General features: G+C 44.9%; 1 protein-coding gene across 1 annotated transcript; it reads left to right on the top strand.

Moving 5' to 3' along the window:
* Nucleotides 1–1474: 1474 nt before the first annotated feature.
* Nucleotides 1475–21108, top strand: nup107 (nucleoporin 107). The gene is made up of 27 exons (XM_061914330.1): nt 1475–1619; nt 4078–4160; nt 4283–4375; nt 4453–4547; nt 4656–4791; nt 4864–4967; nt 5060–5175; nt 5247–5295; nt 9744–9815; nt 9887–9975; nt 10049–10124; nt 10203–10316; nt 10403–10493; nt 11678–11757; nt 11856–11915; nt 12993–13138; nt 13212–13260; nt 13342–13411; nt 13474–13589; nt 13663–13852; nt 13933–14039; nt 14120–14222; nt 15412–15572; nt 15636–15761; nt 15833–15946; nt 19524–19691; nt 20949–21108. The coding sequence occupies exons 1-27, from the start codon at nt 1612–1614 to the stop codon at nt 21054–21056; spliced, it is 2724 nt and encodes a 907-aa protein (XP_061770314.1). The 5' UTR covers nt 1475–1611; the 3' UTR covers nt 21057–21108.
* Nucleotides 21109–21447: the final 339 nt, after the last annotated feature.

Genomic DNA, 21447 nt, shown 5'->3' with positions numbered 1-21447 from the left:
CAATTTTAGAGAAAAAATACAACTTTAAAAATGATTTTAGGATTTTTAAACACATATATCTTTTTACCTTTTAAATTCCTTCCTGACAATTTAAAACAATCCTTTTTAACAATAAATACATTTTTATTTAATTCTTCATTTTAGCTTCTGTTCTTTCGACAAAGAATATTTGTGAAATATTTATTCAAACTTATTATGATGAAAATAAATAAAAAAAACATTCTGGCAAATCTAGAAAATCTTTAGAATCAAATTTAAATCTTATTGTTAAGGTGTTTGAGCTTAACAGAGTTCTTTATGCGTGCACATGAACGACACTTTCAACGAGTCTTGAAAATCAACGTCCTCTCACCGAGGAGACTTTTATTCTCTTCTTCTGTTGAACACCAACTGCTTCTGTGTTAAACACTACACAGTACCAGAGCGCCCTCAAGGGGATAACATGCGCTACAACATCCTACCTCTATAACACAGTCACTGAGTAAGAGCGTGGATATATACAATCCATCCATCCATCCATTTCTACCGCTTATTCCCTTTCGGGGTCGCGGGGGGCGCTGGCGCCTATCTCAGCTACAATCGGGCGGAAGGCGGGGTACACCCTGGACAAGTCGCCACCTCATCGCAGGGCCAACACAGATAGACAGACAACATTCACACTCACATTCACACACTAGGGCCAATTTAGTGTTGCCAATCAACCTATCCCCAGGTGCATGTCTTTGGAAGTGGGAGGAAGCCGGAGTACCCGGAGGGAACCCACGCATTCACGGGGAGAACATGCAAACTCCACACAGAAAGATCCCGAGCCTGGATTTGAACCCAGGACTGGAGGACCTTCGTATTGTGAGGCAGACGCACTAACCCCTCTCCCACCGTGAAGTTAACACTTATTTCAAAGTCTTTTGAATTTCTTTTAAAAATGTTGCTCTGGAAAATCTAGAAGAAATAATGATTTTTCTTTGTTAGAAATATAGCTTGGTCCTAGTCTAACAAAATGCAGATTGGATTTTAACCTATTTAAAACATACATGTCATCAAAATTCTAAAATTAATCTTAATCAGGATAAATTACTAATGATGTTCCATAAATTATTTTTTAAATTTTTTTCAAAAAGATTCAAATTAACTAGTTTATCTCTCCTTTTTTCGGTTGTATTTTGAATTTCAAAGAGTCGAAATTGAAGATAAACTATGTTTCAAAATTTAATTTTCATTTTTTTCCTGTTTTCTCCTCTTTTAAACGATTAATTAAAGTTTTTTTTCATCATTTATTCTCTACAAAAAACCTTCCGTAAAAGGAAAAAAAATGTACGACAGAATGACAGACAGAAATACCCATTTGTTTATTTATATATATATATATATATATATGTATTCATTAAAGGTAAATTGAGCAAATTGGCTATTTCTGGCAATGTATTGAAGTGTGTATCAAACTGGTAGCCCTTGGCATGAATCAGTAGCCAAGAAGTAGTTCTTGGTCTCAAACAGGTTGCTGACCCCTGCTTCAAAGTATTAATTCGTTGTGTTTACTTCCGGTGCTACATCTTATACTCCACGAAGAAGAAAAGTGTTGAACCTCGTGAAGCGGGAAGTGACATCTCTGCAATGGACTGGTATGAACCTGCTCACTATTTCACCTTTTAAACCACAAATGAATGTTACGGCTTGAATGAAGCAGTCAACTGTGTTGATAGGGCGCCCGTGTGTTAATCCTCATAGAGAAAGACTCTTCTCTGCCTAGACTGAGCGCGTTAGTAGAGGCTGCTTATGCTAAAGTAGCTAGCTTCGGTCACAATGATGCTAAGCGGCTAAGTGTTGCTTAATGTTGTGATGACCGCGGCCATTAAACTGCATGTTGCCTCAGCGTGCTTGTTTTTATTTATTATTTAAGCTACAAAACATGAAAGTCCAGAAATAATCAATGAAATACGATCGTGGTTGCGGTACACATTTGATGTACATATTCATCCATCCATCCATTTACTTACGCTTATCCGAGGTCGGGTCGCGGGGGCAGCAGCCTAAGCAGAGAAGCCCAGACTCCCCTCTCCCCAGCCACTTTGTCTAACTCCTCCCAGGGGATCCCGAGGTGATTCCAGGCCAGTCGGGAGACATAGTCTTTCCAACATGTCCTCACGAGGGAGGGGTGGCGTCCTGACCAAATGCCGGAACCACCTCATCTGGCTCCTTTAGAGGTGGAGGTGCAGTGGCTTTACTTTGAGCTCCTCTCGGATGGCAGAGCTTCTCACCCTATCTCTGAGGGAGAGACCCGGCTTCTGGCGGAGGAAACTTATTTCAGCCGCTTGCACCTGTGACCTTGTCCTTTCGGTCATAGCCCAAAGCTCATGACCCTAGGTTAGGATGGGAACGAAGATCGACCGGTAAATTGAGTGCTTTGCCTTCCGGCTCAGCTCCTTCTTCACCACAACAGGATCGATACAGCGTCCGCGTTACTGAAGACGCCGCAGCAATCCGCCTGTAAATCTCACGATCTACTCCTCCCTCACTCGTGAGCAAGACTCCGAGGTACTTGAACTTCTCCACTTGGGGCAGGGTCTCCTCCCAACCCGGAGAATATTCCGTACAATTGACCACTAAATGGTAACACCCAAATAAGTCTACGTTAATCAATTCATGGTACAAATATATACTATCAGCATAATACAGTCATCACACAAGTTAATCATCAGGATATACATAGAATTATTTACATTATTTACAATTCACGGGGAGGTATGTGGAGGGGGTTAGGGCGTGGGTGTTAGGTTGGGTTGATATCAGCACTTCAGTCATCAACAAGTATATCTTCTGAAAAATGGACATTGTAACAGTGTAGATCTCACTTGGTAGGATATGTACAGCGAGCGGTGAACATAGTGAGCTCAGAAAGCATAAGAACAAGTATATCATCTCCTCCAGGCTTGATTACTGCAACACACTTCTTGTCAGGGTCCCCAAAAAGGTCCAGTACATCCCAAACAGCGCAGCGAGGATTCTGATGAGAGTGCGCAAGCGTGATCATATCACACCCATCCTCAAATCACGCCACTGGCTCCCTATTGCATCCCGGACCCATCCATCCATCCATTTTCTACCACTTATTCCCTTTTGGGGTCGCGGGGGGCGCTGGCGCCTATCTCAGCTACAATCGGGCGGAAGGCGGGGTACACCGTGGACAAGTCGCCACCTCATCGCAGGGCCAACACAGATAGACATACAACATTCACATTCACACACTACCCATTAACCTGCTGACACAACAATTCATCGACGGCAACGCCCCTCCTACTTAAAGGACCTAGTTTTCCCTCAACCTCCTCCCCGCAACCTCCGCTCCTCAAACACTAACCATCGCAATCCCATCAGGACAAACTTACAATCAATGGGCTGCCGGGCTTTCTGCTCGACCGCACTCAAACTCTGGAACTCTCTCCCCGACCATCTTAGAGCACCACTGTTTTGGGAAGGGACTAGAAACCCGCCTTTTTAGCACAGGTTTTATCTAGTTGAAAAACTTATTGGGGTGTTACCATTTAGTAGTCAATTGTACGGAATATGTACTGAACTGTGCAATCTACTAATAAAAGTATCAATCAATCAAAGTCTATATTTATCTGTTTCTGTTTTATATAGTGTTTATGTATTGTTTTTCATGTTTTCATTTCTATTTTTAATTTTCTATAATTCTACCTTTCTATTTTTTGTTTTTATACTTTGTAGCACTTTGAGATTTTTAACGAATGTAAAGTGTGTTACAAATATAATTCATTATTTTTTTATCATATACATTTGATTATTTACAATCCAGGGGGTTAGGCTCGGGTTGTAGTTGCCTGGAGATATTCTTTTAGTGCCGTTTTAAAGGAGGATAGAGATGCGCTTTCTTTTACAGCTGTTGGGAGTGCACTCCATATTGATATGATATAGAAGTAGAATGAGTTAAGACCTTTGTTAGATCGGAATCCGGGTTTGACGTGGTACATTATGCATGTGACATTACAGCATTGTTCATCTATTGTACCTGTGCTGAATCAGTAATCATGGTTTGTCCTTCACCATTGTTTGAATAAGGGATCAGAGTCAGCTGTTGTCTCCAGTGGTCCGGGATGACGAGGTTACTGTCGCTGCCCGTCGAAGGAGGAAGAAAGTGGCATGTATCCTGGAAAACTGTGTTTGTGTGCCTTCTTTTGGTCTAGTAACTTCCGGCTGTAGACTTATCAACATCAACACGGTGAACATATCCTTAAGTGTTGTTTTCCTGATCGTTTGCGCTCAGTCCCGTCACCTGGCACAGGTAGTCCTGTTGTTTCCATGGTAACACCGGCCCGCCCCCCAAAGAACACACCCGCCTCCCTCTTCAGACAAGCCGGTAGGAAAAAAACGCACACTCACAAATCATTATTTGACATCAAACCACATTTTGTGTTATATTTCTGTCTTCTTCAGTAACTCCCAGGATTCCGGATGTTTCTGCTATCTTGGCTCCAGCAGGCCGAACACCTCGCTACACGCACACACCTAGAAACGCGCTCAGCAGTGTGGTAAGTATACAAGCACGCCTCGTCATCTCTAATATCTCACATTGATCACCTAATGAGGCTTGTGTCTATCAACAAATTGCCAATGCAATGACTTTACCGGGTGGCTAGAATTTGGATGACAGCGATTGGACCAACAGCATGTACATATCCCCCGGTATGGGTTTGGAAAACACCAGCTTCTTTACGGAAGATATTACCAACCTCAGCTCCGCCTTGTTGAAGGAAGATGACCCCGGCGAGGAAGGTGGGGGAAACAAACGCACCTTACCTCACTCGCTGCTGTGCTATCTGACACTGTAGTATTTGGTCTTTGCAGCAGCCACCGGTCTATTCCCAGATTTCCTTGCGTCCTTTCTGAAACACTCCTCCTCTGCTGTGTTTGAGCTGTTGGAGGATTACCAGACACTGTGTCTGGACAAGGTAGGCTTGTCTCCATCTTTTTTTTTTTCAGAAAAAAACATTGCCATTGCAATACATTGACCACTTACCTTCCCTCTGCCGCTATGTTTAAGGTGGAAATGCTCCAGTCAGTGGTGCTGCGAGCAGGTCAGAACAGTAAGACGGCAGTCGTCCACTGGCTGCTGCAACAGGAGTACTGCTCCTGGAGACTCATCACTTCCCTCTACAAGTGGGCGTCCATTTCCTGCTGATGTCCCATGACCTGAGTCTGACTTCCTAAACAATTGCTTCTTTCTGCAGGGATAGAGTCCAGTTGGCGCTGGAAGATGACATGGTGGTAGACACGGCTGTGAGTCACTTTTCGGCGCAACACACATTGCTCTTACTCTCAAAACAAACAACCAAAAACATACCGTATTTTTATAATTATAAGGTGCACTTAAAATCCTATCATTTTCTCAAAAGTTGACAGTGCGCCTTATAACCCGGTGCGCCTAATGTACGAAATAATTTTGGTTGTGCCTACCAACCTCAAAACGATTTTATTTGGTACAAGGTGAAATGATAACCATGACCAGTAGATGGCAGTCACAAATAAGAGATACGTATAGACTGCAATATGATGCCTGTCACACATGAAATCGGTAGGTTGTGACTTCAAACCCCGGCCGAGTCATATCAAAGACTATAAAAATTTGACCCATTACCTCCCTGCTTGGCACTCAGCATCAAGGGTTGGAATTAGGGGTCAAATCACCAAAAATGATTACAGGGCACGACCACCGCTGCTGCCCACTGCTGCTGCCCACTGCTGCTGCCCACCGCTGCTGCCCACCGCTGCTGCCCACCGCTGCTGCCCACCGCTGCTGCCCACCGCTCCCCTCACCTCCCATGGGGTGATCAAGGTTGATGGGTCAAATGCAGAGAATAATTTCGCCACACCTAGTGTGTTTGCGACAATCATTGGTACTTTAACTTTTAACATAAGAGATACGTGTAGACTGCCGTATGACTCAAGTAAACAACATCAAAATGTTATATGTGTTGGGATGTCGCATGGCTGCAGTTGTGTGACCTCAAGTATGCAAAAATCCAGGAGAGCAGAAAGCCGGTAAGATGATTCTAATTTCATCAAAGTAAAAGATATAAACAGAAAGCAGTCTTGCATGGAGATGTTCCCAACATGGTTTTAACTTCGAGCACTGAGGAGTGCTCGAGTGAAACATAAATAGACCTATGTTGATTGACCGCAGCTGAGGACCGCTGCCAATCAACGGCGAGTGTGACAAAAACAGTGCTCAGCGGAGTAAACAGGAAGTATGACAAAATAAGAGCACTGAACAGGAAACAAAGTACAAAACACGAAAAACTATCAGAAAGTAAGTGACAGATCGTTACAGGACCTCCCCCTCAAGGAACAGATACCAGATGTTCCCTAGAAAAGAAAAATGGAAAAAAATGTCCACAAAGTAAGGGAGGATGGAAGGAGGATTTGGTGGAAGGTCGCCAAACCTCGTGTCCCCGCAGCCAGCGAGGGAAAGTCAGGTGGCGACGGCGCGTAGAGCGCCGCTGGAACTGGCGGGGCGGGCGGCCACGGAACAGCCACATCATTGGCCGAAAAAGAGACGAGTGCATCCCGCGAGGAGGACGCCCAGGGCACGGCCACATCCGCGGCTGACGTGGAGGCGGGCGCGCTGAAGCAGGCCCGGAGACAGCAGACAAAGCGGCGGGGGCTGCAGCCAAAACAGATACCTCTGCAGGAGGCGGCTGAGGAGCCGATGTTGGTGCCGGCGTGGAAGCGGCAGACGTCATCAACGGCGTGGAAGCGGCAGACGTCATCGGCGGCGTGGAAGCGGCAGACGTCATCGGCGGCGTGGAAGCGGCAGACGTCATCGGCGGCGTGGAAGCGGCAGACGTCATCGGCGGCGTGGAAGCGGCAGACGTCATCGGCGGCGTGGAAGCGGCAGACGTCATCGGCGGCGTGAAAGCGGCAGACGTCATCGGCGGCGTGAAAGCGGCAGACGTCATCGGCGGCGTGAAAGCGGCAGACGTCATCGGCGGCGTGAAAGCGGCAGACGTCATCGGCGGCGTGAAAGCGGCAGACGTCATCGGCGGCGTGAAAGCGGCAGACGTCATCGGCGGCGTGAAAGCGGCAGACGTCATCGGCGGCGTGAAAGCGGCAGACGTCATCGGCGGCGTGAAAGCGGCAGACGTCATCGGCGGCGTGAAAGCGGCAGACGTCATCGGCGGCGTGAAAGCGGCAGACGTCATCGGCGGTGTTGAAGCGGCAGGCGTCATCGGAGGCGTGATTGTTGCAGATGTCATCGGCGGCGTGAAAGCGGCAGATGACGCCGGGCGAGGAGCAGCAAATGCTGGCCGAGGAATAGCGGATGCCGGCGGTGACGAAGCCCGGCGTGGTGCTGCTCTTGGCGGCGTTGGAACCGTGCGTAGTGCCGGCGTTGGAGCTCGGCGTGGAGCCGGCGTTGGGGCTCGGCGTGGAGCCGGCGTTGGGGCTCGGCGTGGAGCCGGCGTTGGGGCTCGGCGTGGAGCCGGCGTTGGGGCTCGGCGTGGAGCCGGCGTTGGGGCTCGGCGTGGAGCCGGCGTTGGGGCTCGGCGTGGAGCCGGCGTTGGGGCTCGGCGTGGAGCCGGCGTTGGGGCTAGGCGTGGAGCCGGCGTTGGGGCTAGGCGTGGAGCCGGCGTTGGGGCTAGGCGTGGAGCCGGCGTTGGGGCTAGGCGTGGAGCCGGCGTTGGGGCTAGGCGTGGAGCCGGCGTTGGGGCTCGGCGTGGAGCCGGCGTTGGGGCTCGGCGTGGAGCCGGCGTTGGGGCTCGGCGTGGAGCCGGCGTTGGAGCTGTGCGAAAGCCCGCTAGGGACGTAGATGTCTCCGTGGAAGGAGACGCTGGCGGGGGTGACAGCGGTGTGTGCCTGGCTGCACCGCAGTGTATAGTGGGCCCCCCTCCACTAGGTGGCTGCCAGACACCGTTCACACATGCGGGAAAACGTGCCTGCTCGTCGGAGTCCCCCGGTGCGAAAACCAGGGACGGGCGGGAGGGGACCAGGAGGAGGGACGAAGACACGTCCCGTGCCAAGTCCCAGCAGGAGGACAAAAGCGACCTCACTGTGGGCTCCACTGGAGCTCTCGGCGAACCAAAAAAGAGAGCGGGAGCTGGCAAAAAGAGCAGCCGGGGAGCAGCCGCTGGAAGCTGCGTAGGAGCAGGGAGAAGCAGCTCAGCAGACGACGGGAAGGATGGCGGCGGCGGACGTGCCGGTCGGAGAGCCGCAGTCGGCGACGGAGCCGCGAGACGTGAAGGAGGAGGCGGGCGCGCCGGTCGGTGAGCCGTAGCCGGCAGCGTTGCCGAGAGGAAGGATGGCGGCGGAGGACGCGCCGGTCGGAGAGCCGTAGCCGGTAGCGTTGCCGCGGGAGCCGCGAGGCATGCAGGAAGTGGCGGACGCGCCGGTCGGAGAGCCGAAGCCGGTGGCGTTGCCGCGGGGAGAGGGTCCGCGTCTGTAGGCTGGGACCGCACAAACCTGGCCTTCAAGTCCTCCAGGAATTGTGCGGTCCAGAACGTCGGCTGAAGATTGCCGACAGGGATTCTCGCGAGGTCACAATTTTCTGGCTCGAAGTTACTGTTGGGATGTCGCATGGCTGCAGTTGTGTGACCTCAAGTATGCAAAAATCCAGGAGAGCAGAAAGCCGGTAAGATGATTCTAATTTCATCAAAGTAAAAGATATAAACAGAAAGCAGTCTTGCATGGAGATGTTCCCAACATGGTTTTAACTTCGAGCACTGAGGAGTGCTCGAGTGAAACATAAATAGACCTATGTTGATTGACCGCAGCTGAGGACCGCTGCCAATCAACGGCGAGTGTGACAAAAACAGTGCTCAGCGGAGTAAACAGGAAGTATGACAAAATAAGAGCACTGAACAGGAAACAAAGTACAAAACACGAAAAACTATCAGAAAGTAAGTGACAGATCGTTACAATATGTTCCATTAAAAGTAAAGAACATTACACACTGCGCTCAAAAATCTATCAAAATGTTTTAGTACAACTTTGGTAAGCTATGATGGATTGTATTGTACTGTGATTCAACATACAAGTATTATTATGGTGTGTGTGTATAAAGTGAGACATTATCTGGTGTTTTGTTTTGCAATATAATGCAAAAGCAACTTTTCTTACCTTTTGGTGCCTGTGGATCTGCGTAAGTCTTGAAAATTTGCGTACGTCCTCGTTTGTAGTCTGTGACGACACCGCAGTCGATAATCTTCTTTTTCTCTATGTTCTTGTTATGGGACATTCATCCGCCGCTGTTGCCATTTCTAATATAAGCAGTGTAAAGTTCTTACTTGTATCTGTCAGTAAACTCGCTATGAAAGTGCGAAAACATACCGGTGTAGTGAGTTTACATATTTCGCCCAAGGAACTTTCGTTATTAGAGGGTTCTGGTCGGACGGTTTTTCACGGGACACATTTCCGGCGTTGTTATTGCACTAGTGAGCCACGGATGAGGAGAGTCTGCTTGATTTAAGTAAAGTCTGAATGTCATTAAAACAATTAGCTCCATATTTTGAAAATTCTTCCACCCACGTCCTTGCACGCTACAACAAAAATGACGGAGAAAAGACGCTGTCGAAGGTGAGCCACGTAAATAAGACCGCCCTGAAGCGACTGTCAGAAAGCGACTGAAGATGATCTGTAAAACATAAACTATGCAACATATGGTCCAGGAAAAACAGTAAATGTTTGTTTTTTTGTTTGCTGAAATAAGTACACTTGAATTTTGTGTGTGACAGAGTCCCAGTGAAAGTGAGAAGGTGGTGGTGGAGCAGATGTTCAAGCAGGATGCTGTCATACGTCAGAGTCAGGTAGCAAACACAACAGGGCTCTGAGAAAGACCATTAGTTCTTCACTCACTTCTACATCATTTCTCCTCTAGTTGGTCGTTGACTGGCTGGAAAGCATCGCCAAGGATCAGATTGGAGCCTTTTCCGACAATATTGAATATTACGCCAAAAATGTCTGCTGGTAGGTTGTAATCAGTTTGCCTTAGAATGTAACCACCAGTGGGTGTTCCTGGTCTAAAGTGTACGTGTGCTAGGGAGAACACCCAGCACGCACTGAAGCTGAGGAGAGATCGGGGCACTTCCTTCACTGTCCCTCTGGTCACCGAGCTGGTGAGAGGCCTGTTACCATGACAACATCAGCATCCTTGCTGATTCGAGTCCCGCTCTTTCATGTTTGCATGTTTTCAGGACCCGGACGCTCCACTCCGACAGCAGCGACCCCTGGCTGACCTGGACCGAGAGGATGATGACCGTCTGCTAAAGAACCTGTTCACTCTTATCCGAGCTGGGATGACTGAAGAGGTATTTAAAGGGCTACGGTACTGTGATAAATTAACCTTTGACCCAGAATGGTATTCAAAGCTCTTTTTTCTTCTTTCTTTGTGTAGGCTCAGAGGCTGTGCATACGCTGTGGACAGGCCTGGAGAGCATCCACTTTGGAAGGCTGGAAGCTCTACCACGATCCTAACATGACCTCTGGTAATCTTTCACCACCTCATAGTTTTGCTGCTACCTCATGTAGGGCTGGACAAAATAATCGATGTGATCGATTATGGATCGGTATCTTTAAAGTTTTGCATAGGCATAATGTCGATTGCCACCTGCTCGCAGTAGCTGCAGCAGCAGTATCAATCACACTGATCATGCTAACGTTAGTGAAGTGAATTGTATTTATGTAGTGCTTTTCTCTAGAGACTCAAAGCACTTTACATATCTAAGTTACATTTAAACCACTGTGGGTGGCACTGGGAGCAGGTGGGTAAAGTGTCTTGCCCAAGGACACAATGGCAGTGACTAGGATGGCGGAAGTGGGGATCGAACCTGGAACCCTCAAGTTGCTGGCACGGCCGTTCTACCAACCAAGCTATACCGCCCCAACGTCAGCTACCAGCAGCAAGCCGTCAAGGGCAAAACAAAGGAAAGTGAGGAACTTGCTGACTTAACATTGTGACCGGATACTCCATGGATCATAAAGATATACAATAATACAAGCAACTTTTGTTTGCAAAGATTTACAGCTGTCTCGTCGAGTTCAAGTGGCTTGTTCTCAAAGTGACCCATACTTAGGTCCAGATCATGCAACATAAACATCTGACTGAAGCTATCATGATTGTTGATTACTAGGGGAGTAAAAAAATAGATTTTTTAATCAATCGCGATTCTTGCTTGTAACAATTCTTAATCGATTAGAAAAAATCCTAAAATCAGTGTTTATATATCCATCCAGCTTCGGGGAGGGGAATTGTTCCCCTCGTCCCCCCACCGGGGCACAGCCCTGAACCTGGCTGAGGACCTGCGGCCCTTAGACCTACGGCTTATTTTAAGTCTTTTTCATGAAATTCAAATCACATGCCTAAGTGAAGTAAAGTGAATTATATTTATATAGCGCTTTTCTCTAGTGACTCAAAGCGCTTTACATAGTGAAACCCAATATCTAAGTTACATTTAAACCTGTGTGGGTGGCACTGGGAGCAGGTGGGTAAAGTGTCTTGCCCAAGGACACAACGGCAGTGACTAAGATAGCGTAAGCGGGAATCGAACCTGTAACCCCCAAGTTGCTGGCATGGCCACTCTACCAACCGAGCTACACCGCCGCCTACCAAGTGTTTTTTAACAGACAATGTATTGGGTCGGTTTGTAAAAAGTGTGTATTCTATCTCCAGGCAGCATTGAGTTACAACCTGTTGAAGGAAACCCTCAAAGAGGTATCTGGAAGGTCTGCTGTTGGAGGATGGCTGAGGAGGTAAATAGACACACACACATACAGTATGGTATTAAATCTATGCCTCTTCAGGAAACCTGTTGTAATGTGTAATCTACCACTGTGTGTGTGTGTTTCAGGAGCAGTTTAACAGATATGAGAGAGCCGTCTATGCTAGCCTAAGTGGAAACCTTAAACCAGTAAGATGCATTTGTTGGTTTGGTCTCCAACCTGTAGATTGTGAGCTGCCGCAAGCTCGCCAGCTGATTTTGAGTAGTTCACCAACGGCCCCAATATTTGCTTAAACTCTCAGCATTTTTTTATAATTGTTCAATTCAGACATTTAATGACAATTTACTACTAAATAGCCTAAAGACAATGACTGCTTTGTTTGAGTGGAGATCTTCCCCCAAAATAAAGTACAATTTAAATGTTCCAAGTCATATAAATATGTTTTTCTTAAACCCAGGGTGCGAGCGCCCTCTGGACCACTTAAAAATATGTATTTCAGCTCTATTCTGTCCGGGTTGAGGCAGTACTCCGTTTTAATAACTTTTTTCACCCCTTGTGGCAGTAATTACAATATTAAACAGAAAAAGTCTAGCGCTGAAGTTATGTAAAAAGTTTCTTAAACGCAAAAAAGTGCTGTATTTTCATTTTCATTTAAATTGCATTGACAGTTTATTTAGGAATTATATTTATTTAGTATTACGGTAATTTATAAATTGAGTCCCTTATTTTGCAGTATATTTGATTATTTATTTTTGTAATCAGCCTGACCTAAACATTGATTGTAATCTTTGTGTTCATTTGGCAATGTTTATCCTGTTAAACTGTAAGTAAGTCAGATATAATTATTGAATAAGACTAAAATCAAGACTGCCAATTCAGTGTCAATATATGAGTGAAGCCTGGCCCCCTCTGTAGTGGATGTCAAAAAATTTAAGAACCCTTGATATAAATCAAACACAAAATACTTTCTATTTAAAAAACTTTGCTTGAAAGAAATGCATAATGAAATGTAAGATGCACCTTTTTACTATAAAATGTGAGTTGTAACTAGGCCTACAAACATTGTGTCAATGCTGTGGCAAAACAAGCGTATTACCTTCAGGTTTAAATAAGACATGAAAACAAACGCTACGAAAAGGAGGAGGTCTCTGCCATTTTTATTTTGCAAAAGTAGCTCTGCAGACAAAAGGTTGGAGACCCCCAAGTTAAGATGTCAAAAAAAACATGAACATTGCACCTGACAACCAGTTTGTGTGTGTGTATAGCTGCTGGCGGTGTGTGAATCCTGGGAGGACTCTGTGTGGGCATACTTCAGAGTGATGGTGGACTCACTGGTTGAAAAGCATCTGATGTCGTCGGGTATGTTCCACCAGGAAGTGGAGACAATGCCGCGAGAATACCTGGAAGCCAAGTATGACACACACGCTTTGTCATTTCATGCCCTCAACAAAACTACCTGATGGTTTAACTGTCTGATTTCTCAGTTGGACTATGGAAAAGGTGTTTGAGGAGCTTCAAGCTTCAGAGTCGAAGGTGAAACCGAAACCGACTGTGATTGGTTTTTATTCAAGTCACATGACTGAACCCTACCTGTAACCTGTCGTGTGTGTGCAGAGGGTGCTGGAGGAGACACGAGAGCACTACCATGTCATCCAGAAGTTTGTCATCTTGGGAGACCTAGATGGTGAGACCCCTCAACACGGTGAACACTGACCCCTCAAGGCTAAATATAGTTGTCGGTCTTAGGTCTTCTGGAGGAGTTTTCTGATTGGCTGACGGCCTCTAAGCCTCTCCCCTCTCACCTGCTGCGCTTCATGACTCATCTGCTGATGTTTTTCCGCTCTCTGGGTTTAGCCCTGAAGGTAAACAATTTGAAATCTTCTTGAGTCCTGATTGATCTCTGCTTGTATTTTCTTTTCATATCTCTCTTTTAAGGAGGACGTGTGTTTGGATGTGCTGAAGGCGTACATTGCCCTCCTAATTCGGGATCAGCAAACAGAACTCGTGGCGAGCTATGTCAGTCAGCTCCCGGTCGAACTTGCCACAGCTCAGTACGCTGCCTTCTTGGAGACCGTCAGCCAGCCGGAGCTCCGCCCCCGCTGCCTGCAGCTCGCCACAGAGGCTGGTGAGAGCATAAGCTTTTGAGTTTGTGGTAGAATGGTATCGACCATTTTAAGAGCATGTACTGAGCGTTTAGTCTTTCAGGTCTGGATGTGGCTGCTGTCACCAAACTAGTGGTGGAGACTGTAAGAGAGAACGACGACACTGAGTTCATGCACCACAGCCAGACTCTGAAGACTGGAACCACAAAGGTTCTTTGCAAACCCAATAACTATGAAGTGTCCCTCATATTAATAGTTGGTGAAGTTAACATGCTGCTATGCTCTTGAAGGAGGACCAAAAGAGGATCGATATCATCGATTGGCTTTTGTTTGACGGCGCCCATCGAGCTGAAGCCCTCAAGCAGTCCAATGCCATCATGAGGAGGTTTCTGGGTAATTGCTTATTTTAGTCACCCATCAATGTTCTCAATGCACATTTACAACCATCAAGCTTAAACTAAAGAGACCTACATTGTTATCATTCATTAGTAATGGGTACCGAATCCGGTACTTTTTTGCTATTGACCAAATCCTGTAAATGATTCACACAAAATCCAACGGTGCCATCTTATGATACTAGGGTTGCGCGTGACAACAAGTCTGGTTGCCGACTCAGCCGGTTCATTGCGCTTCAACACTTGGCAATCACTTCAGCAGCAATGAGAGCAAACTCAAACTACTCTGGGTAATATTTTCACTGCCAACAAAGAAAGTGATTAAAAAATGCTCCAATGTAAGTAGAGTAAGGATCTACTTTCAGGGTTTCCCCTAAACTGCCAAGATACCAGTGGCGGGCGGGGGGGTGGTTATGGGCGTGGTCACAATGATTTCATCGAGGAATTTGCATGATTTGATTTACTACAAAAGGGCTCAAAAAATGTATACTAAACATAGCGTCAGACTTTGTGGAATTTCTTATGTAGGCGAAATTTATATTATATTACTTTAATTTGTTTTCAAGGTGTGGCGGTAAGAAAAATGTTGTGGCGACGCACCACATTTCAATTACATTAATGGGAAACCCTGACTCTTACAAAAATGCCCTAGCTTGATGTTCGTATACATTGGCTTTGCTAGTGAAATAGCATTAGCGATTTTACCTGGCGATTTCGACACCTCCCAATTTTTTCATGATAACTACAATTAAGATGCGCGTTACAACCAAATAGCTGGTTTGTAATAGGTACAAACAGTGTTAACACTCTTAGGGCGCAACAAAAGACTAGACACCAACACACCACAAACTATAGACATTGCCATCTAACATCTCAGACTTGCAACTGTAATTGAGACTCAAGAATGTTAGCATACAACAACATAACTGGACAGCAGTTATCATAATCATATGTTTAAAGGTGGCAATAAAAGCTAAGTTTTAATAATCGAAAGCAATTCGTATTAACACAGAAAATTACAGAAAATTGGTACTGTCGAGTGTATTCCCCGGTACCGGGAATTGGTAGCACATAGGTTAAAATTTGAGCAGTACTCATCCCTACTAGAAATGAAGGTAACTTGGCTTGCCTCGAGTCTCCAGGCAATTAGGACCATAATGCACTGCTTCTGTCTTTGACCCGCTCAGCTTTGGAGAAGCACGACGCGGCCAAAGCAGTGTTCTCCAAAGTTCCAGAGGATTCCATGAAAGAAATCTACTGCCAGTGGTCGGGGCTGAGTCAGACCACACCCTTACCTGCTGAGGATGAGAACGCCATCAGAGAACACCTGTGTATCAGGGCCTACCTGGTAAGCACTTGATAACATCAGCATATAGTAGTATCTATAAAAGTTAATTAAGTGCTCTTATAGGAAGCTTATGAAGCCTTCACTGACTGGTTCAGTCACAGTAGCTCCGCCCCCCAGAAGCCAACACCTGCCCCTGAGGTCAAATTCACAGAGAGAGTAGCCAATGAGATGAGAGAGAAAGAGTACAAGGTATGCTCACTCATTTATGCAGATCTTACAAACGTTTTGACGAGGAATAATTTAAGCCACACTCTCCTCAGGCATCTTCGGCTGCCTGGTCTAGCAGTCTGGACATCCTGACTGAAGATGTGAAAGAAAGAATCTATAATGTGCTGCTCTTTGTAGACGGAGGCTGGATGGTGGACAACAGACAGGTAATGATTAAAACTCTATTCCCCCACACAGTTTGTAACATGCCAGCATGTGAAATGTCAGCGAAAAACACAGAAATCCGCATTTTGAAACATTCATTTTTTTAAATTAAATGTTGTAACGTGTGGAAGGAGTGGTGTCAAAAAATGTAGCTAACTGTTTCAATGACATTCAGACTTTGTTCTCGTATCAGCAATCGAGCACTGTCTTTCCATTTGTGGCTTCTCAGCGCAACAGCCCCGGAAATGTCTCCAGTAAAAATCCGTCCGACCGGAAATCTCTAATAATAACAAAAGTTCTGTGGGTAAATTATGTAAACACAATACACTATCAAAAAAATAAGATCTAAATAAAATTTGTTGAACGGTCGCCTCAACGCAGGTACTCTCTGTTCATTTTGCCTCAACGCCGTACTAAATTGCGGGACAGGGAGACAGACGACAGGGGCGCCAAAACAAGCTCGCTAGTTAGCGTCATCTTGCTAGTTTACTTGTTGCCGCTTGCGTTCGCTCTCCAAGCCACAACTTGATGACTTTCTGTTAATAATATTTGGAGGATTCAAATCCAAACATTGTTAGTTCGGAACTAGTTGTAGTTGTAGACAATGTTCCCTCTAATTTTTCATGTGTGAGCAAACACAAAAACTCCTCGAGCATTCAGTGGTGCCCATATGAGCAACATCAGACATGCGCACTGTGGTTGAGCAAACACCAGCTCCCAGTCAGGCATAACATCTCCTTCGTCAAGGCAGGGGGCAAACCACAGGCAGGACATAAGGCCCCAACCGGACTGCTAGCCACAGCCCGTGACTGGCAGCTTCAGGTGGATCTCGGCAGACAGCTGAAGTTTCCAGAGCGCACAGCAAGCACGTCACTGAAGCCAGAACTTGTCTTAACTTCTGACTCGATGAAAAATGTTGTGCTGCTGGAACTTACAGTCCCCTGGGAAGACCGGATGGAGGAGGTCCATGAGCGAAAGAAGGCCAAATTCCTTGAGCTGGTCGAAGCATGCAGAGAGAGTGGCTGGAGGGGCCGCTGCGAGCCTATAGAAGTGGGCTGCAGGGGCTTTTTACGGCAATCTGTGCATCAAGCATTCAGACTTCTTGGAATCAGAGGGTTGCTGGAGAGGAAAGCTACCAGAAATATCAGTGAGGCTGCTGTGAAAGCTTCAAGGTGGTTGTGGATCAAGAGGGGAGACGGATGGAGTAGTAGCTGCTTGGCCTGATCAGTCCCGGTTGGTTGGCCCAGGCGAGGGTGTATAGAGATCAAAGACGCGAAACACCCAATGAACCTTGGTTCTTTACTGAAGATGTGTCCAAGCTGCACCGCAAGGTGTTTCTCAAATGTGGACGTGCGCAATGTGGCTACACCAGCAGCACACCTGTCCCAAACCTGACTAAATAACGAGTTAAATCTCCATCCATTTTCTACCACTTGTCCCTTTCGGAGTCGCGGGGGGGTGCTAGATTCATCTCGGCTGCATTCGGGCGGAAGGCTGGGTACATCCCGGACAAGTCGCCACCTCATCGCAGGGCCAACACAGATAGACAGAAAACATTCTCTTATTATTATCAGATGACTGCAGTCATTTCCATGATGTTATTTTATAATATAAGTGTTTTGGCCCACTTACGATGACAATATAACAAAAAATATTGTTTTTAAAGAACTGTGTACTTGTATTGTTTGTCTGGGTGGAGGTCCTGCTTTGGAAATAATTTGTACCCCTATCAGACATCGCATTTAGTTCCCATTAAAACATTTACATGTTGCACAATGACATGTAAGCAAGGGGATCATGTCTACATTCCTGCAACTTCCTGTTTATAAAAAAATATTTTTTATTAGTATTTATTTAATATACTAACAGCATTTCATGATTAATATTTCAAAGTTAATATTCCTAATAAGTGACAGGAGAATAAGCACGCATTTGATTGGTAGATCATAGCGTAATGACATGGAATTACACATATGGTGTTGGAGTTGTCAAACTTTTTGTGTGGCTGTAAACGCATCACTGGCTAAGTGCCATCTGTGCATGTGTTGGCACAAGTGAGAGAGCGAGCGGCTGCTGTTGATATAACGCAGTTGGTTTTGGTCTGGTTTGTACGGCAGAAAATGAACAGTTTTGCTAGATATATGTATATATAGATGTATATATTTTTTTTTTAACAATGTTTTGGTGATGTGTTTATGGCCGACAAAGAGTTTTGCTCAATAAAGTGATCGATGGAATTCATGTCCTCAAAGCTTCTCGACAGACGTTACAATATTTGAACAATAATGACAAAAACTGTTTTCTCTGTCGTGTCCACATGTTGAAACTTGTTATGCGCTTATTTTTTAATTAGATTTTGTGCATGGCATAGATTTTCCATGCGCAGAGGACGCGTGCGCAGTGCGCAATTGCACAGGCGCGCAGCTTAGATGGAACGTTGGTTGTAGAGTATTAGTAGCCAGCAAGAAGGTATATTTTTGACACAACTGATGTAAACAGGTCACAACAGCGGATGTATATTACCCAAGTTGCGTGGCTATAGGACATAGTTGCTAAATGGACGATAAAGTTCGCAACTTTTGGTCGCTAATAAAAAAGCCCTGCCTGTACCGGAAGTAGCAGACGATGTGCGCGTGACGTCACCGGTGTGAGGGCTCCTCACATCCTCAGATTGTTTATAATGTGAGCCACCATCAGTAAGAGCAATTCGGACCGAGAAAGCGACGATTTCCCCATTAATTTGAGCGAGGATGAAAGATTTGTGGATGAGGAAAGTTAGAGTTAGGCACTTAAAAAAAAAAAAATAAATAAAAAGTGACGGCTCTGGGCGGCGGCAGTGGGTGCGTTTCAGATGTAATTAGACACATTGACTAGGATAATTCTGGAAAATCCCTTATCTGCTTATTGTGTTAATAGTATTTTAGTGAGATTACTGTCATACCTGAAAGTCGGATGGCTGCGGTGAACGCCAGTGTCTCTCAGAGAAGCCAATGGAGGAGCCAAGATCACAGCTGCCTTTTTGACAGCTGCAGGATGATGTCGCATAATCCACTGAAGTCTCCGGTAAGAGCTGACTTAATATCACAATTTTCCCATCCAAAAACTTGCTGGTTGACGTAGAGAAACATGATCGCTTGACCTCTCTGTGTTAAAGTTTCACAACAAAGAAACAACGGCTGTGTTTCGGTGCTAAAAGCAGCTGCAATCCACCACTTTCCACTAACAGCATTCTTATTTTACGTCTCCATTATTCATTGAACAAATTGCAAAAGATTCAGCAACGCACATCTCCAAATTACTGTGTAATTATGCGGGGAAAAGAGACGACTTTTAGCTGCAAGATTTGCTGGGCAAGTATGTCCTCCGACCAATAACGTCACAAACACGCGTCATCATTCCGCGACGTTTTCAACAAGAAACTCTGCGGGAAATTTAAAATTGTAATTTAGTAAACTAAAGCAGCCGTATTGGCATGTGTTGCAACGTTAATATTTCATCATTGATATATAAACTATCAGACTGCGTGGTCGCTAGTAGTGGCTTTCAGTAGGACTTTAATTGACTATCAACTGTTTTTAGGACTCAGAACAGCACGCAGAGCGCAGCCACCAGATGGCAGCGTTGCGTTCGCTGTGTCTGCCAAGACTCAGCTTCCTTCTGCTGAGCGTCCTGCAGAACTCCTCCAGACACCAGGAGGCGCTACGACTTGCTGACATAATCTCTTCTGACCAGCATCGCCTATATCAGGTAACTTCATTACCTCATTGGCTTTATGAAGTTGTAAGCTCTATGACTATTAGGTTTTATATAAAGGGGAACTTCACTTATTTTTTAAGTTTGCACATCATTCACAATCCCAATGTGAGACAAGAACACACATTTTTCTTTTTTTTATGCATTGTAATTCGTAAAATACGGCACACATGAGGTGGCTAACAATACAGCAAATAGGAGTAATATTACACTCATAATGCCCTCTAAAAAAACATCTAAAACCGCCAACAGTACTCTATTTATATGCCGTGACCAGGATAATAACCAAGTATTAGAAATATTATTACAGTATATGCGCTAACACAGACAACCTTTTATTTTTTTTTTAGCTGCACTGTGATATCCGAGAGCTAACTAGCTTGTGCTGCTTTACTGACATATTGAGCCTTTGATGTGCTGGATTACTTGTAAACTGGTGAAATTTATTAGCAGATTTTAAATCATGCCTCTCACCTGGATATTAGAAGGTTGTAGCCATAAACCAAGAAGTTGGTAAACTTTGACATTCAAGTAGGCCCGGAGACAGCAAGACAGACACGAAAAGAGGCTTGTCTGCGCCCACCTTTTCATTGTTTTTTTATTTGCTTGAAGATTACGATTAATTATTAATCCAAACGGGAAGATATAAACATCCCAGTGAGAGCAGACGTTGTACAGTAAGTCATTGTTTTATGTTCATAGCTTTTTATTTGTTATTTAGCACTTAGCATTAATGCTACATGATGCTTGTTTTTCCACTAACGCTGGATCCATTTAGCACACAGTTTCTATCACTTCTAAATCGTTCTCCTTTAATTCAGACTTAAAATAAATGTTCTTGATTGTTATTTCTCTCAGAGTAGTCTTTGATGGCTCTAATGAAGTCTGTCACAATTAGTAGTGTTGTTGTTGAAGAAAATTGTGAATGTTGTGACGCGCCTGTCAAATGCTGTATGCTTAAAATGACCAAAATACTTAAATATTACATGTCATTACATTTCATATATACTTACATGTATATCAAACGTTGATGGATGTTTCTTAGAGCAGTTTATAGTCTAAAAAGAGCAACTCCCTCTGGCTCCATTGTTAGCTGAATTATTCTAACAATTATTTACGAGTTGTAAGGCTTTAAAGAAAAAGAAAAAAATGTGTGTTTGTCTCATGTAAGGATTCTGAATGATGGGCAAATTTTCCCCCCAAAATTGCAGTTTACTATCTATTTATGTTGCTTCTCTCCAAAAACCACAGGTGTTCTCCAAAGAGGAGCTGAAGAGGTTTCTTCTGAAATTGAGGGAGTCATCCCTCGCTCTGTTGGACCAGGGACTTGACCCTCTGGGCTATGAGTTACAGCCATAAGGACGCGTGCGTTGTTTATATTTGCAAAGAAATAAAAGCCTCTTTTCCTCTACTGGCGAGTTGTTCATTTGAAGCAGACCAGCTAACACTGTGACCAAATATTTAACTGTTTGGTTATGGATTAAATACAGATTGGGTTAGTAATGATCTTAAATCAACTTTGGGGTCAAAGTTCCTATGTTGTATGCATACAATAAGAAAACTAAAATAATCAGTACAATTATAATTGAGACAATTTCCATAGCATGGACATTTATTTCAACAAGTGATCACCATGTTTCAAGTCAATTCGAAATAAAAAAACGTGTTTTTATATAGTTTGATAATATAAAAAAATATATATACAACTTTGGGGTCAAAGTTTCTATGTTGTATGCATACAATAAGAAAA

The sequence above is a fragment of the Nerophis ophidion genome, linkage group LG10 (assembly GCF_033978795.1).
Source record: "Nerophis ophidion isolate RoL-2023_Sa linkage group LG10, RoL_Noph_v1.0, whole genome shotgun sequence".
Lineage (NCBI taxonomy): Eukaryota > Metazoa > Chordata > Actinopteri > Syngnathiformes > Syngnathidae > Nerophis > Nerophis ophidion.
The sequence above is the reverse complement of the archived record's forward strand: the minus strand, read 5'-3'. Positions and strand labels throughout refer to the sequence as shown.

Excerpts from the sequence above, each read along its gene's own strand:
- nup107 (XM_061914330.1), top strand. Across the intron at positions 14,040-14,119 it reads TGAAGACTGGAACCACAAAG|GAGGACCAAAAGAGGATCGA; the intron begins GTTCTTTGCAAA and ends ATGCTCTTGAAG. Across the intron at positions 15,573-15,635 it reads TGTGTATCAGGGCCTACCTG|GAAGCTTATGAAGCCTTCAC; the intron begins GTAAGCACTTGA and ends GTGCTCTTATAG.